Genomic DNA, 12278 nt, shown 5'->3' with positions numbered 1-12278 from the left:
CCTGAGCCAAGACCAACGTCTAATAATAGAATAGTGATTTATTTTATACTGATGTGCCAGGTATGTCACCTTAATGCTACAACGCCACACTATAATATAAAGAATATGGGTTCTGCGCATCAGGTTTCATCCAGACGCCGACTGCTGGAGGGACACAAGTGCGGCTTCTCGAGGCAGCTCTAATGGCAGGGCTTCTTACAACTCAAACAGGGCCCGTCACGACAAAGGAAAATTGGGTGAGGGCACACCACTTGGGCACCACGAGTGCCTTTAGTGGATGATGGTTCTGCGATGATTGACAGAAGATAGGCTTTCCATGTGTTAGGGACAGGGAGACGATGATACAGAGAAATACACAGAAGTTGCAACACGGAAACAGGTAATTTGGCCCAACCAGTCCGTGTCAGCGTTTCCCCTCCACGTGAACAAATAGTCCAAATCACATTTACCCACCCCTGCTCCCACATCCCTTCATTGCCTGTTCCTTCATCCACCGATCCAATCTAATCTTAAATGTTGGCACAGTTACGGCCTCAACCACTAACCCTGAAAGTGAATTCACAGCCTCACAACTCTCTGCCCTCAGTTCTAAATCATTCACATTTAACCTTGTATCGGCAGCCCCTCGTTCTTGACCCTTCAACATACCTTGTAGTAAGTGCAGGCGATCAGTGCTGTGTTGATATTCCTGCACACGTAAACACTGGGATGATTTAAACACTCTGCGTATCAAATGTCCTCAGCTATCCCAGCAATCACATTTCCTATTGCATAAAACTGCAGAATAAAATTGCTTTTGCCAGTTTCTTCCCCTCTCCTACAGTCTCCAAATTTCAGGCTATTTACCACAGAGCATGTCAGGAGGGAGCAACTTCACGATCACCACCAAGAATGGCGTATTCATCATCTACCAGCATAGGCCGGGCCACGTCAGAGACCATTAATTATTTTTCATCTTCTAGACTCTTGCTTTCCGAAGCCAACTTATCTCATGGCCAAACTAACACTTACTTAGTATCATAGAATGGTTACAGCACAGGAGGCCATTCAGCCTATCGCGTCAGTGCTGGCTCTCTGAAAGAGCACTTCCGCTAGTCCCACTTTCCCCGTAGCCCTGCAAATTTTTTTCCTTCAGGTACTTATCCAATTTCCTTTTGAAAGCCACAATTTAATCTGTCTCCTTTCAGGCAGTGCATTCCAGATCCTAACCACTGGCTGCATAAGAAAGTTTTCCCTCATGTTGCCTTTGGTTCTTCTGCCAATCGCTTGTGTCCTCTGGTTCTCGACCCTTCTGCGAACAACTCCAGCTTCTCCAATCTATCCACGTAGCTGAAGTTTCTCATCCCTGGAATCATTCTTGTAAATCTTTTCTGCACCCTCTCTAAGGCCTTCGCATCCTCGCTAAAGTGCAGTGCCCAGAATTGGACACAATACTCCAGTTGATGCCGAACCAGTGTTTTATAAAGGTTCATCATAATGTCCTTGCTTTTGTACTCTATGCCTCTATTTATGAAACCCAGGATCCCGTAAGCTTTTTTAACCGCTTTCTCAACTTGCCCTGCCACCTTCAACGATTTGTGCACACATACCCCCAAGGTCTCTCTGTTCATGCACCCCCTTTAAAATTGTATCCTTTAGTGTATATTGCCTCGTCTCGTTCTTCCTACCAAAATGCATCACTTCGCACTTTACTGCGTTAAATTTCATCTGCCACGCGTCCGCCCATTCCACCAGCCTGTCTATGTCTTCCTGAAGCCTATCACCATCCTCCTCACTGTTCACTATACTTCCAAGTTTTGTGTCATCTACAAATTTTAAACTTGTGCCCCGTACACCCAAGTTGAAATCATTAATATATATCAAGAAAAGCAGTGGTCACAGTACCGACTCCTGGGAAACACCACTGAATACCTTCCTCCAGTCCGAAAAACAGCCGTTCACCATTATTCTCTGTTACCTTTCATTTAGCCAATTCCGAATCGATGCTGCCAGTGTTCCTTTTATTTCATGGGCTTCAACTTTGCTGGCAAGCCTATTATGTGGCACTTTATCAAACGCCTTTTGAAAATCCATATACACCACATCAGCTGCATTGCCCGCATCAACCCTCTCTTTTACCTCATTAAAAAACTCCATCAAGTTAGTTAAACACGATGTGTCTTTAATAAATCCGTGCTGGAATTTCCGTAATTAATCCATACTTGACCAAGTGACTGTTAACTTTGTCCCTGATTATAATTTCTAAAATCTTCCCCACTACTGAGGTTAAACTGACTGGCCTGCAGTTGCTGGGTTTATCCTTACATTCTTTTTTGATCTAGGGTGTAACATTTGAAATTCTCCAGTCCTCTGGCACCACTCCTATCTAAGGAGGATTGGAAGATTATGGCCAGTACCTCCGCAATTTGCACCTTTACTTCCCTCAGCATCCTAGGATGCATCCCATTCGGTCCTAATGACTTATCTATTTTAAGTACAGCCAGCCTTTCTAGTACCTCATTACCAATTTTTATCCCAACCAGTATCTCAACTATAGAGGGTTAACTCTGTTTCTCTCTCTACAGATGCTGCCTGACCCGCTGAGATTTCCAGCATTCTCTGTTTTTATTTCAGATTCTAGCATCCGCAGTATTTTGCTTTTGCATCAGTATCTCAACTACTTCCTCTTTCACTATGACTTTGGCAGCATCTTCTTCTTTGGTAAAGACAGATGCAAAGTACAAATTTAGTACCTCAGCCATGCCCTCTGCCTCCATGCATAAGTTTCCATTTTGCATCCTAATCGGTTCCACCACTCCTCTTACTACCAGTTTACTATTTATATGCCAATAGAAGACTTTTGAATTAACTTTCATGTTAGCTGCCAATCTATTCTCATACCCTCTCTTTGCCCCTCTTATTTCCTTTTCACTTCCCCTCTGAGCTTTCTATATTCAGACTGGTTCTCACTTGTATTCTCAACCTGGTATCCATCATATGCCTCCTTTTTCTGCTTCATCTTACGCTCTATCTCTTTCGTCATCCAGGGAGCTCTTACTTTGGTTGCCCTCCCTTTCCCCTTTGTGGGAATGTACCTCGACTGTAGCCAAACCATCTCCTCTTTAAAGGCAGCCCATTGTTCTATTACAGTTTTGCCTTCCAATCTTTGATTCCAATTTACCCGAGCCAGATCTGTTCTCAACCCACTGAAATTGGGTTGGAAGGCCAAGCTGGACTGAATTATTATTCCACTGGATAAGATCTCTGAGTACTAAGCTGGGTTGGGAAATGAAAAGGTAGAGAAAAATATGAACTGGAAAGAAGACCAACCTTGCCACACAAAGCACCTCGTGTATCAGTGAATACACAGTCAAAGCCATAATGAATCAATGAACAGAGTGGACAATTAATGGCATCCTTCTTTCATGTAGTCACAAAGCTACTTAAAGGCAAGTAAAGTCTAGTTTTTGTTCAAACTAGTATCCTTTTCATGGAAGAGAATATCAAATTTCCTGTGGTCTGTTTCTTGCCTTCCAAAACAGCCTGATCTCCCAGCACTCCATTTGTGCACATCGCGAAAAGCAGTTTCTATGAGGAGCGGCATATCTCTTCTGAAGTAGACCATCACCGATTTCGGTCATTGGCGGCCGTGCCTTCAGCTGCCTAGGCCCTAAGCTCGGGAATTCCCTCCCTAATGCGCTCCGCCTCGCTACCTCTCTCTCCTTAAAACTTATCTCTTTGACCACAGTTTTGGGCACCTGTCCTAATATCTTCAGAGAAGATTCACGAGGTTGATTCCTGAGATGAAGGGGGTGTCTTATGAAGAAAGGTTGAGCAGGTTGGGCCTATACTCATTGGAGTTTAGAAGAATGAGAGATGATCTTACTGAAACATAAAGAAAAATATAACATTCTGAGGGGGCTTGACAGGGTAGATGCAGAGAGGATGTTTCCACTCATGGGGGAATCTAGAACTAGGGGACATAGTTTCAGAATAAGGGGTCACCCATTTAAAACGGAGATGAGGAGGAATTTCTTCTCTCAGAGAGTCATGAATCTTTGGAATTTTCTACCCCAGAGAGCTGTGGAGGCTGGGTCACTGAATATATTTAAGGTGGAAGTAGACAGATTGATGATCTATAGGGGAGTCAAGGGTTACGGGTTATGATCAACACATTAAAAAGTATTTCATCCAACACAACAAATTATTTCCAGATTCGTGCAGTCCTTTTTCAGAGATTTGAGGTGAGCTTTTTACGCCTTTCTGCTCTGAGTTATTCTCACCATCCTGACCTCGCAATGTGATTAGTCTGACTGAAGTCCAAAACTGCCCAACTGCCCGGGGCTGCCAACTCTGGTTGGATGTGAAAGTTTCATCACATAACCTCCTGCCTCCAACTGCCTCGCCCCTGAAGATCCCATCCTCGGTCATGTGACACATCCATCATTGCCCATCCCGCTTTTCCATGCCAATCGGAAAGCAAAAAGGCTCTTTGTTACCCGTTTGGATGATGCCCAACTGTCAGTCAAACAGACGTTTTCTGGACATTACTCTGGAGACTCCAGGACTGTCCTGGAGGGTTGGCAACCATATAACTGCCCAACCTGTTCACTAAGCCAGTTTCAAGACACGATGAAGCGTTTTGAAATGACACTATTTGAAGTGAAGTGCAACAATTCACACTGGTGTAGGTCCTGCACACCCAGGAACTACTGATTGGTGGGGATGGTGATCACTTCAAACAATTCTGGTCTGCTAGACAGCCTAGTCCCAATTTCAGCTGGTGGTCTTGTGAGAAAAGACCATTCCATTTTGACCATGTTAGTTTAAAGTCACTTGCATTTCCCCTATACATAATCGAAGTTAGTAAAACAAAATTCTAATTTTCACCAGGACGGAGTTCAGCTTTCATTACATATAACCTTGAGTCAAATCTCCCTTGCTACAAGAATGTTCCAGTGATATCAATTACGGGACCATCTTGAAGTAACTCCATAGCAAACAGCCAATGGTGGAAATTCCAGCCTAGCCGAGAGCTGCTCTGGGATTCCTGACGCTGGAAAACCATGTTACCCAATCTTTCTGAGGTCAGCAATCGACCTCGGGTGCTGCACGTGACCTCAGCAGCTTTAGGATAGCAAAAGGGGCAGAATCAGAGAAGGTTCATGCTCCTGATCATTTTCCAGTGAATCCTGCTGTTGACCTCACCCAAGTGGCTATTCTTCAGGACTGGGTGAGTGTTGGTAGTTTATTGACCTTGGAGGGTAAATCATAGCCAAGACTGATCTTGTTCTCACCCAACATCTGCATATGCTTTCACGCCAAGGTTACTGGCAATTAGGAGCAGGAATTCTGGCCAATTTTATCGTCTCTATCCCTGTGTTCATTGAGCTCGACCATGGCATGGACTTGACTCTGAAAATGCCTGGATTTTGTCATAATTAAATAAATGATACCACTCCTCACTGCTCAGAATTTAGCAGTCTGAATTTCAGTGAGTGCCAGTAGCCAGATGAAAAGTTCCACCATTCTGAAAGAGACTAATTAATGCTCAGGAGAAACTCAGGAAAAACAACGATCTCACCACAGGACCTCTAGAATTTATGTGTTGGGTCATAGTTACTGTCTGCCCGTTTTATTCTATGATGCTGTTAGCCTGTGATAAACATGAGTAAATATCCATGCAAGTGCAATTCTGCACCACAGGGTGGTTATCAAGTTACTCAGCCGCAGATGTTCACAGCACAGAAAGAGGCCATTCAGCCCACTGTGTCACTGCTGGCTCTTTGCGATTACCCAAAGCTAATCCTGCTGCTCTGCTCTCCCATATCTGTATCATCCTATGCTTCAAATGTTTGCTGTTCACTTCAAAGATACAATGGTCCCTGCCTCAAAACAATTGCTGCGGGAAAGTATTTCATGCTCTTATATCTCCCTGCAGAACAACATTTCCCTCGAGCTCTCTCCCTACTTTTAGTAGGTAAAAGATCCTGCTTATAGTAAGAGTCATGACTTCAAATTCTCTAGGCTTATCTCGAACATCTACTTAGTTTTCATAAATCAGGCAAGTCTGGTCAGCTTCATTAATGTCAAAGTGTTCAACTGAGTAGCGATCAACATCTCCACACTGACAGTAGTTAGAGCAAAAACATCACGCTTTATTTTATCATCACTTTTTTTGGGGGTGCTAGCCTTGGCTCAGTGAGTAGTACTCTTGCATTTGAGTCAGAAGATTGTGGGTTCAAGCCCCACTCCACAGACTTGAGTTGGGGTATTTACAATGGCAGAAGGTAGGTAGTGGTGTTCTACAAGGATCAGTGCTGCGTCCACTTTGTTCACAATTTATATTAAGGATTTAGACTTTGGCATCAAAAACACAATTTCTAAATTTGCAGATGACACCAAATTGGGGGAATAGTCAATACTGAGGAGGACTGCAACAAATTACAGGAGGACATTAATAAACGTGAAGAATGGGCATACCATTGTCAAAAGTAGTTCAACACAGATAAATGTGAGATATTACATTTTATTACAAGAAAAATAGGGAGGTCACATATTACTTGGAAAATACAAATCTAAATGGGATAAAAGAGCAAAGGGTTCTCAGAGTACAAATACACAAATCACTGAAAGTAGCGACACAGGTTAATAAGGGCATAGAACAGCAAACCAAGCACAAGAGTTTATTTCTAGAAGGATTGAATTGGAAAGTCGGGAAGTTATGCTAAACTTGTATCGAACCTTGGTTAGACCACACATGGAGTACAGCGTACAGTTCTGGTCTCCATATTATAAAAAGGATATAGAGGCACTGGAGAGGGTGCAAAAAAGATTTACAAGGATGATACCAGAAATGCGAGGGTATACATATCAAAAAGGGTGAACAGGCTGGGTCTCTCTTCTCTTGAAAAGAGAAGGCTCAGGGGTGACCTAATAGAGATCTTTAAAATTATGGAAGGTTTTGACAGAGTGGATACAGAGAGAATGTTTCCACTTGTAGGGAAAAGCAAAACTAGAGGTCATCAATATAAGATAGTCACCAAGAAATCCAATAGGGAATTCAGATACCCAGAGTGTGGTGAGAATGTGGAACTCGCTTTCACAGGGAGTGGTTGAAGCAAATAGTATAGATACATTTAAGGGAAGGCTAGATAAACATATGAGGGAGAAGGGAATAGAGTGTTATGCTGATAGAGTTAGATGAGGAAAGACAGGAGGATTCTTGAGGGGAGCATAAATTCTGGCATGGACTGGTTGGGCCGAATGGCCTGCTTCTGTGCTGTATATCCTGTGCAATCCTATGACTTTCATTCATGGAAACATGGTGGCCTCGATATTAAACCCCCCATAATGGGCATGAGAGGGTCGGGTTAAACAATTGTATATGGGGAATATGTCCCCAACGCGCATGTGCCCAAGTCATTATTACAGCAGCCGAGAACGGGATGTCTGGGTGTCCCACTGTGGAGAGGCGGGGCACTTTGTTAACATATTTAAATCGGGATCCCACTGTGTAATTAGGAGCCCGATTTAAAATCCACTGCTGCTGCAAGGGATTCCTCGGGTTCAGGAAACCCGGCAGTAAATGGGAGGCAGAAGCTGCTGGCTCCACAAGATAAGTGCCTTTTCCAGCACTTCCTGTGGGCCCAGAGGACCAGCAGTGCTCCCCACCTCCCCATCCTCAAGGAAGCCTTTGGCCTCCCCCTGCCGATCGTGGTCTCTCCCTCCTCCCCGCCGTGATTGCCAATCTCTTCACCCCCTCCCCCAGCCCCAATGCCCTCTCCCCCCCCGCAGCCCCAATGCCCCACCCCGCCCCCCAGCCCCAATGCCCCCACCACCCCAGCCGCAATGCCCTCTCTCCCCCCACCAGCCCCAATGCACCCACCCTCCCAGCCCCAATGCCCTCTCTCCCCACCCCCCCAGCCACAATGCCTTCTCCCCGCCCCCCTCAGCCCCAATGCCCTTCTCCCTGCCCCCCCAGCCCCAATGCCCTCTCCCCCCCAGCCCCAATGCCCTCTCTCACCCCTCCCCAGCCCCAATGCCCTCTCTCCGCCCCCCCCCCCAGCCCCAATGCCCTCTCTCACCCCTCCCCAGCCCCAATGCCCTCTCTCCCCCCCTCCCAAGCCCCAATGCCCTCTCTCCACCCCCCCAGCCCCAATGACCTCTCTCCCCCCTCCCCCCCAGCCCCAATGCCCTCACCCCCAGCCCCAATGCCCTCTTCCTCCCCCCCCAGCCCCAATGCCCTCTCTCCCACCCCCCCACCACCAGCCCCAATGCCCCCCCCACCCAGCCCCAATGCCCTCTCTCCCCCCCCAGCCCCTATGCCCTCTCTCCCCCCTCCCCCCCAGCCCCAATGCTCTCTCCCCCCCCCCCGCAATGCCCTCTCTCCCCTCCCCAGCCCCAATGCTCTCTCTTCCCCCCCCCCGCAATGCCCTCTCCCCCCCCCAGCCCCAATGCTCTCTCTCCCCCCCCATGCCCTCCCCCCCAGCCCCAATGCCCTCTCTCCCCCCCCCCAGCCCCAATATCCTCTCTCCCTCCCCCCAGCCCCAATGCCCTCTCTCCCCGCCCCCCGCCCCAATGCTCTCTCTTCCCCCCCCCCCCGCAATGCCCTCTCCCCCCCCAGCCCCAATGCTCTCTCTCCCCCCCCATGCCCTCCCCCCCCAGCCCCAATGCCCTCTCTCCCCCCCCCCCAGCCCCAATATCCTCTCTCCCTCCCCCCAGCCCCAATGCCCTCTCTCCCCGCCCCCCGCCCCAATGCCCTGTCTCTCACCCATCCACAATATATTACCTTCCTCCTCTTTCGATTGCCAATTGCCAGGGACTGTCCCAAGGGTCCCCAACGGCAGCCTCCTGCCACTGGTGTTATCATCCACCCGCCGGCCAGGATGTCAATTTGGCCAGTGCCCGGGCGGGAAACAGAACAGATTAATGATAATGAGGCCCAGCTGCCTCAGCATCCCCGGCCTTAGCGGATTCTTCGGCAGTTTTCGGCTCCTCCCCCCCCCCCACCCCCTTTCCCTCGCGGCCTCCCCCACCCCTTCCCGCCTGCCCCACAACCTCTCGGCCTCCCCCACACCTTCCTGGCTAGACACTGACAAATGTTTCTGCGCCTTCCTACAATAAAGATAGTTTCCATCTAGTAATCAAGGGGTAGGTGTCAAGAAAGGAGATGGAGCCTGGTTCTCTAACGACCCTGAAATGGCACTGTTAAAGTACTGATGTGTTTCCATCATCCAAAAAAGGACCGTAATAACTGCAAAAAATGTATGTTCAATTATTCCACCCAATGTAAGACCTGAGATAGTCACTGCACTGTTGATCCTTATTACATTATATTACATTGTATTTACAGCACAGAAACAGGCCATTCGGTCCAACAGGTCCATGTTTATACACCACATGAGCCTACTCCCACCCTTCCTCATCTCACCCCATCAACAAATCCTTCTATTCCTTTCTCCCTTATGTGTTTATCTAGCCTCCTCTTAAATGCATCTATGCTAGTCACACTTCACCTATTCCTTGTGATAGCGAGTTCCACATTCTGATGACTCACTGGGTAAAGATGTTTCTCGTGATCAGTGTTTCTCTCGCTGCTCCCTCTTCCCCCTTCCCCACTTCCTCCCCCCCCTCCCACCCCACACCTCACCCAGCTATGGCAGGTCAGTGCAGTAATAAAACTTTTAGACAGCAAGAATCTGCTTACCCACAAACTCGGCCATACTTCTGGACCAACTCCTGGTGGCCCTCAAAAAAGCCCTATTTGGAAACAAAGATAAGTTAAAGATGTAAATTTGCAATAAAAACAAGCCTAACAATAATACTGCTAATTCCCCCAGTGATTCAGTCGGTAACGTGTGCAGGTGAATGATACAGACCAGGAGGTCCAGGTTCCATCACTGGGTGCAATGAGTTAGCTGAGTTCAACAGTTAAGGTGTAATGGTGATTATGAATAGCATCATTGCCCCAGGCTAGTGAGCGGAGAAATCACCCAGAGTGCCCAATTCAGACATAATTCAGAGTGACCCCTGACATACAGAGTGACTCCTGACAGAGTGACCCCTGATAGACAGAGTGACCCCTGACAGAGTGACCCTGACAGACAGCGTGACCCCCTGACATAGAGTGACCCCTGACACAGAGTGACCCCTGACGTACAGAGTGATCCTGACAGAGAGTGACCCCCGACAGAGAGTGACCCCTGACAGACAGAGTATGTTGGGTGAGGACAGGATTTGGTTGAATTCTGATGCTCCCCACGGTCCAATATCCTTTGGACACTGAATATCTAAGCTTACGCGGGAAGAAATGCCACTAACTGCGGTACTGGGGGTTGCTGGGGCCTATGTGAACATACAATCTTAGCAACAGTTGATTCATTCTGGGGAGAAGGGGAGAAGATTCCCCAAAAGAACACAATCGGCACTGTTACAGAATCGTCCACTTAGGTGCCATTTTGTAAGTGTGCCTTTTGTATCTATATTGCTGTGTGAAAAGGAAATCTAAACCACAGCAGTACGTACACTGAAATAATCCCGACTGTTTCATTCCATTCTATTTAAATATATCTTACTGCAACTCCAGTATCAGTTCCTATCTTTAGGGCTGGATTTTCAGCTCGTTTGCGCCCGGTGGGGCGTTAAATTCTATTTTTTGGGCATTATGCAAGGCGACCAGGATTTACCGCCCAGGCGGAAGATTTGGCTATTGGTTTGCGCTGGCGCAAAAACGTACCGTCCCGCCTCCGTTTTTAGCGTGATGATGACGTCAATCGTCGCGCCCGGGATGGAACATTCGGCCTTAACGCCTCATTTAATGCCTAGCCCAGGAAACCCTATGGCAGCATTTTTAAATGGAGGGATGAGGATCCTACACCACAGGTCATATTGACTACAACAGTCGCGCGCATAAAGCTGTGTGAAGCTCCAACATGCAAACTTCACTTTTATCTGCCATGACAGTGTCCTTACAACTTCAGTGAGAAAATTTAATGGGGGCATTACTAGTTCACCAGCGTATCATGCTCCATGCTATTGCCAGGCAGTGCCAAACTAGAGAAAGGACTCTTGGGCATGTCGGCCCACGGATGATGAAAGGCCGAATATGTCCGGGGAGGAGGGCTTACCCTCCCCACGGGTTTACCAACACTCAGATCTCCAGCTCTCTGAGGAGCAGTGTGTGCGATTCAGAAAGGAAGTGCTGACAAAGATATGCCATCTCCTGCAGACAGACCGATGCCTGGACCGCTCTGGAGGCAGCCTTCAATACTCTACTCAACAGGTTTCCAAATTCATTGTGGCGTGCTGCATGTTGCACAGCTTGGCCATCATGAGGGGTCAGGCATTGCCAGTGGGGATTGCATGGCCACCTCAGGAGGAGGAGGAGGAGGAGGAGGACGATGAAGAGGAGCCTGGCGGAGGGGGTGGCAACGTGGAGATGCTGCCGGTCCAACACCAGCAAATCGCCAGCTCATAATGGACCAGCTTCTAAATGGAGGAAACTGAGGGACAATTTGTGCCCCCATAAAGGCACATCTCCGGCGAACGTTGGAATGATGCACAAGGCACCAATGGCAAATGATGAGTCATAAATTTTACTGCAACAAGGTCACAAAAACACCCCCACCAAAATAAAACCATACAATATACAATGTTATGTTGCAAGGAACTAAACAACAATGAAACTTCCTTACCACTGCAAGTTTCGGCTCGGGCACAAAAAGTCCGTTGTGTAATGCCTGACTTAATGCCAACACTCATCCAACTTACATTTGCAGTCGGAGGCGCAAACTATTTTTAGGCACTAAACGCGATTAACGCCCCGAAATCCAACAAGCCCAAAATCCAGTCCACAATGTATTGATTGGGAGAAAAGAAAGAACTTTGTATTTAGATGGAGCTTTCATGTCCTCAGATGTCCCTCAGTGCTTTGCAAGCAGTGAATTACTTTTGAAGTGCAGTTGCTAACCTGCCAATCAATTTGCACACAGCAACATCCCACAAGCATCTATGAGATGAATGGCCAGTTAACCTGCTTTTGTCTGCGTTGGCTGAAGAATAAATCTTGGCCACAGGACATTAAGGGAACTCCGCTGCTCTTTGAATGGTATCATAGACTCTTTTACATCCACCTGCGAGGGCAGGCATGTCTTCGGTTTAGCAGCTCATCTGAAAGACGGCACCTCCAACAATGCAGCACTCCCTCAGTTCTGTACTGAATCAGTGAAAATCCCATGCTGAAATCTGTAGTGGGGTTTGAAACCACAACCTCCAAATTCAGATATCAAACACTACTT

At 47.5% G+C, this 12278-nt stretch overlaps 1 protein-coding gene across 4 annotated transcripts in view; it reads right to left on the bottom strand.

Moving 5' to 3' along the window:
- The window catches only part of tbxas1 (thromboxane A synthase 1 (platelet)), a 329644-nt gene that overhangs the window by 210252 nt on the left and 107114 nt on the right, over positions 1-12278 (bottom strand). For all 4 annotated transcript variants that reach the window (XM_070900690.1, XM_070900689.1, XM_070900693.1 and 1 more), the window contains exon 4: positions 9689-9741. In XM_070900690.1, coding sequence (XP_070756791.1) covers positions 9689-9741 — 53 coding nt within the window. The remainder of the gene's footprint in view (positions 1-9688; positions 9742-12278) is intronic.

Source organism: Pristiophorus japonicus, chromosome 15, assembly GCF_044704955.1.
Source record: "Pristiophorus japonicus isolate sPriJap1 chromosome 15, sPriJap1.hap1, whole genome shotgun sequence".
NCBI classification, from domain to species: Eukaryota; Metazoa; Chordata; class Chondrichthyes; family Pristiophoridae; genus Pristiophorus; species Pristiophorus japonicus.
Note: the sequence above shows the minus strand (reverse complement) of the source record. Positions and strands in the feature narration are given on the sequence as shown.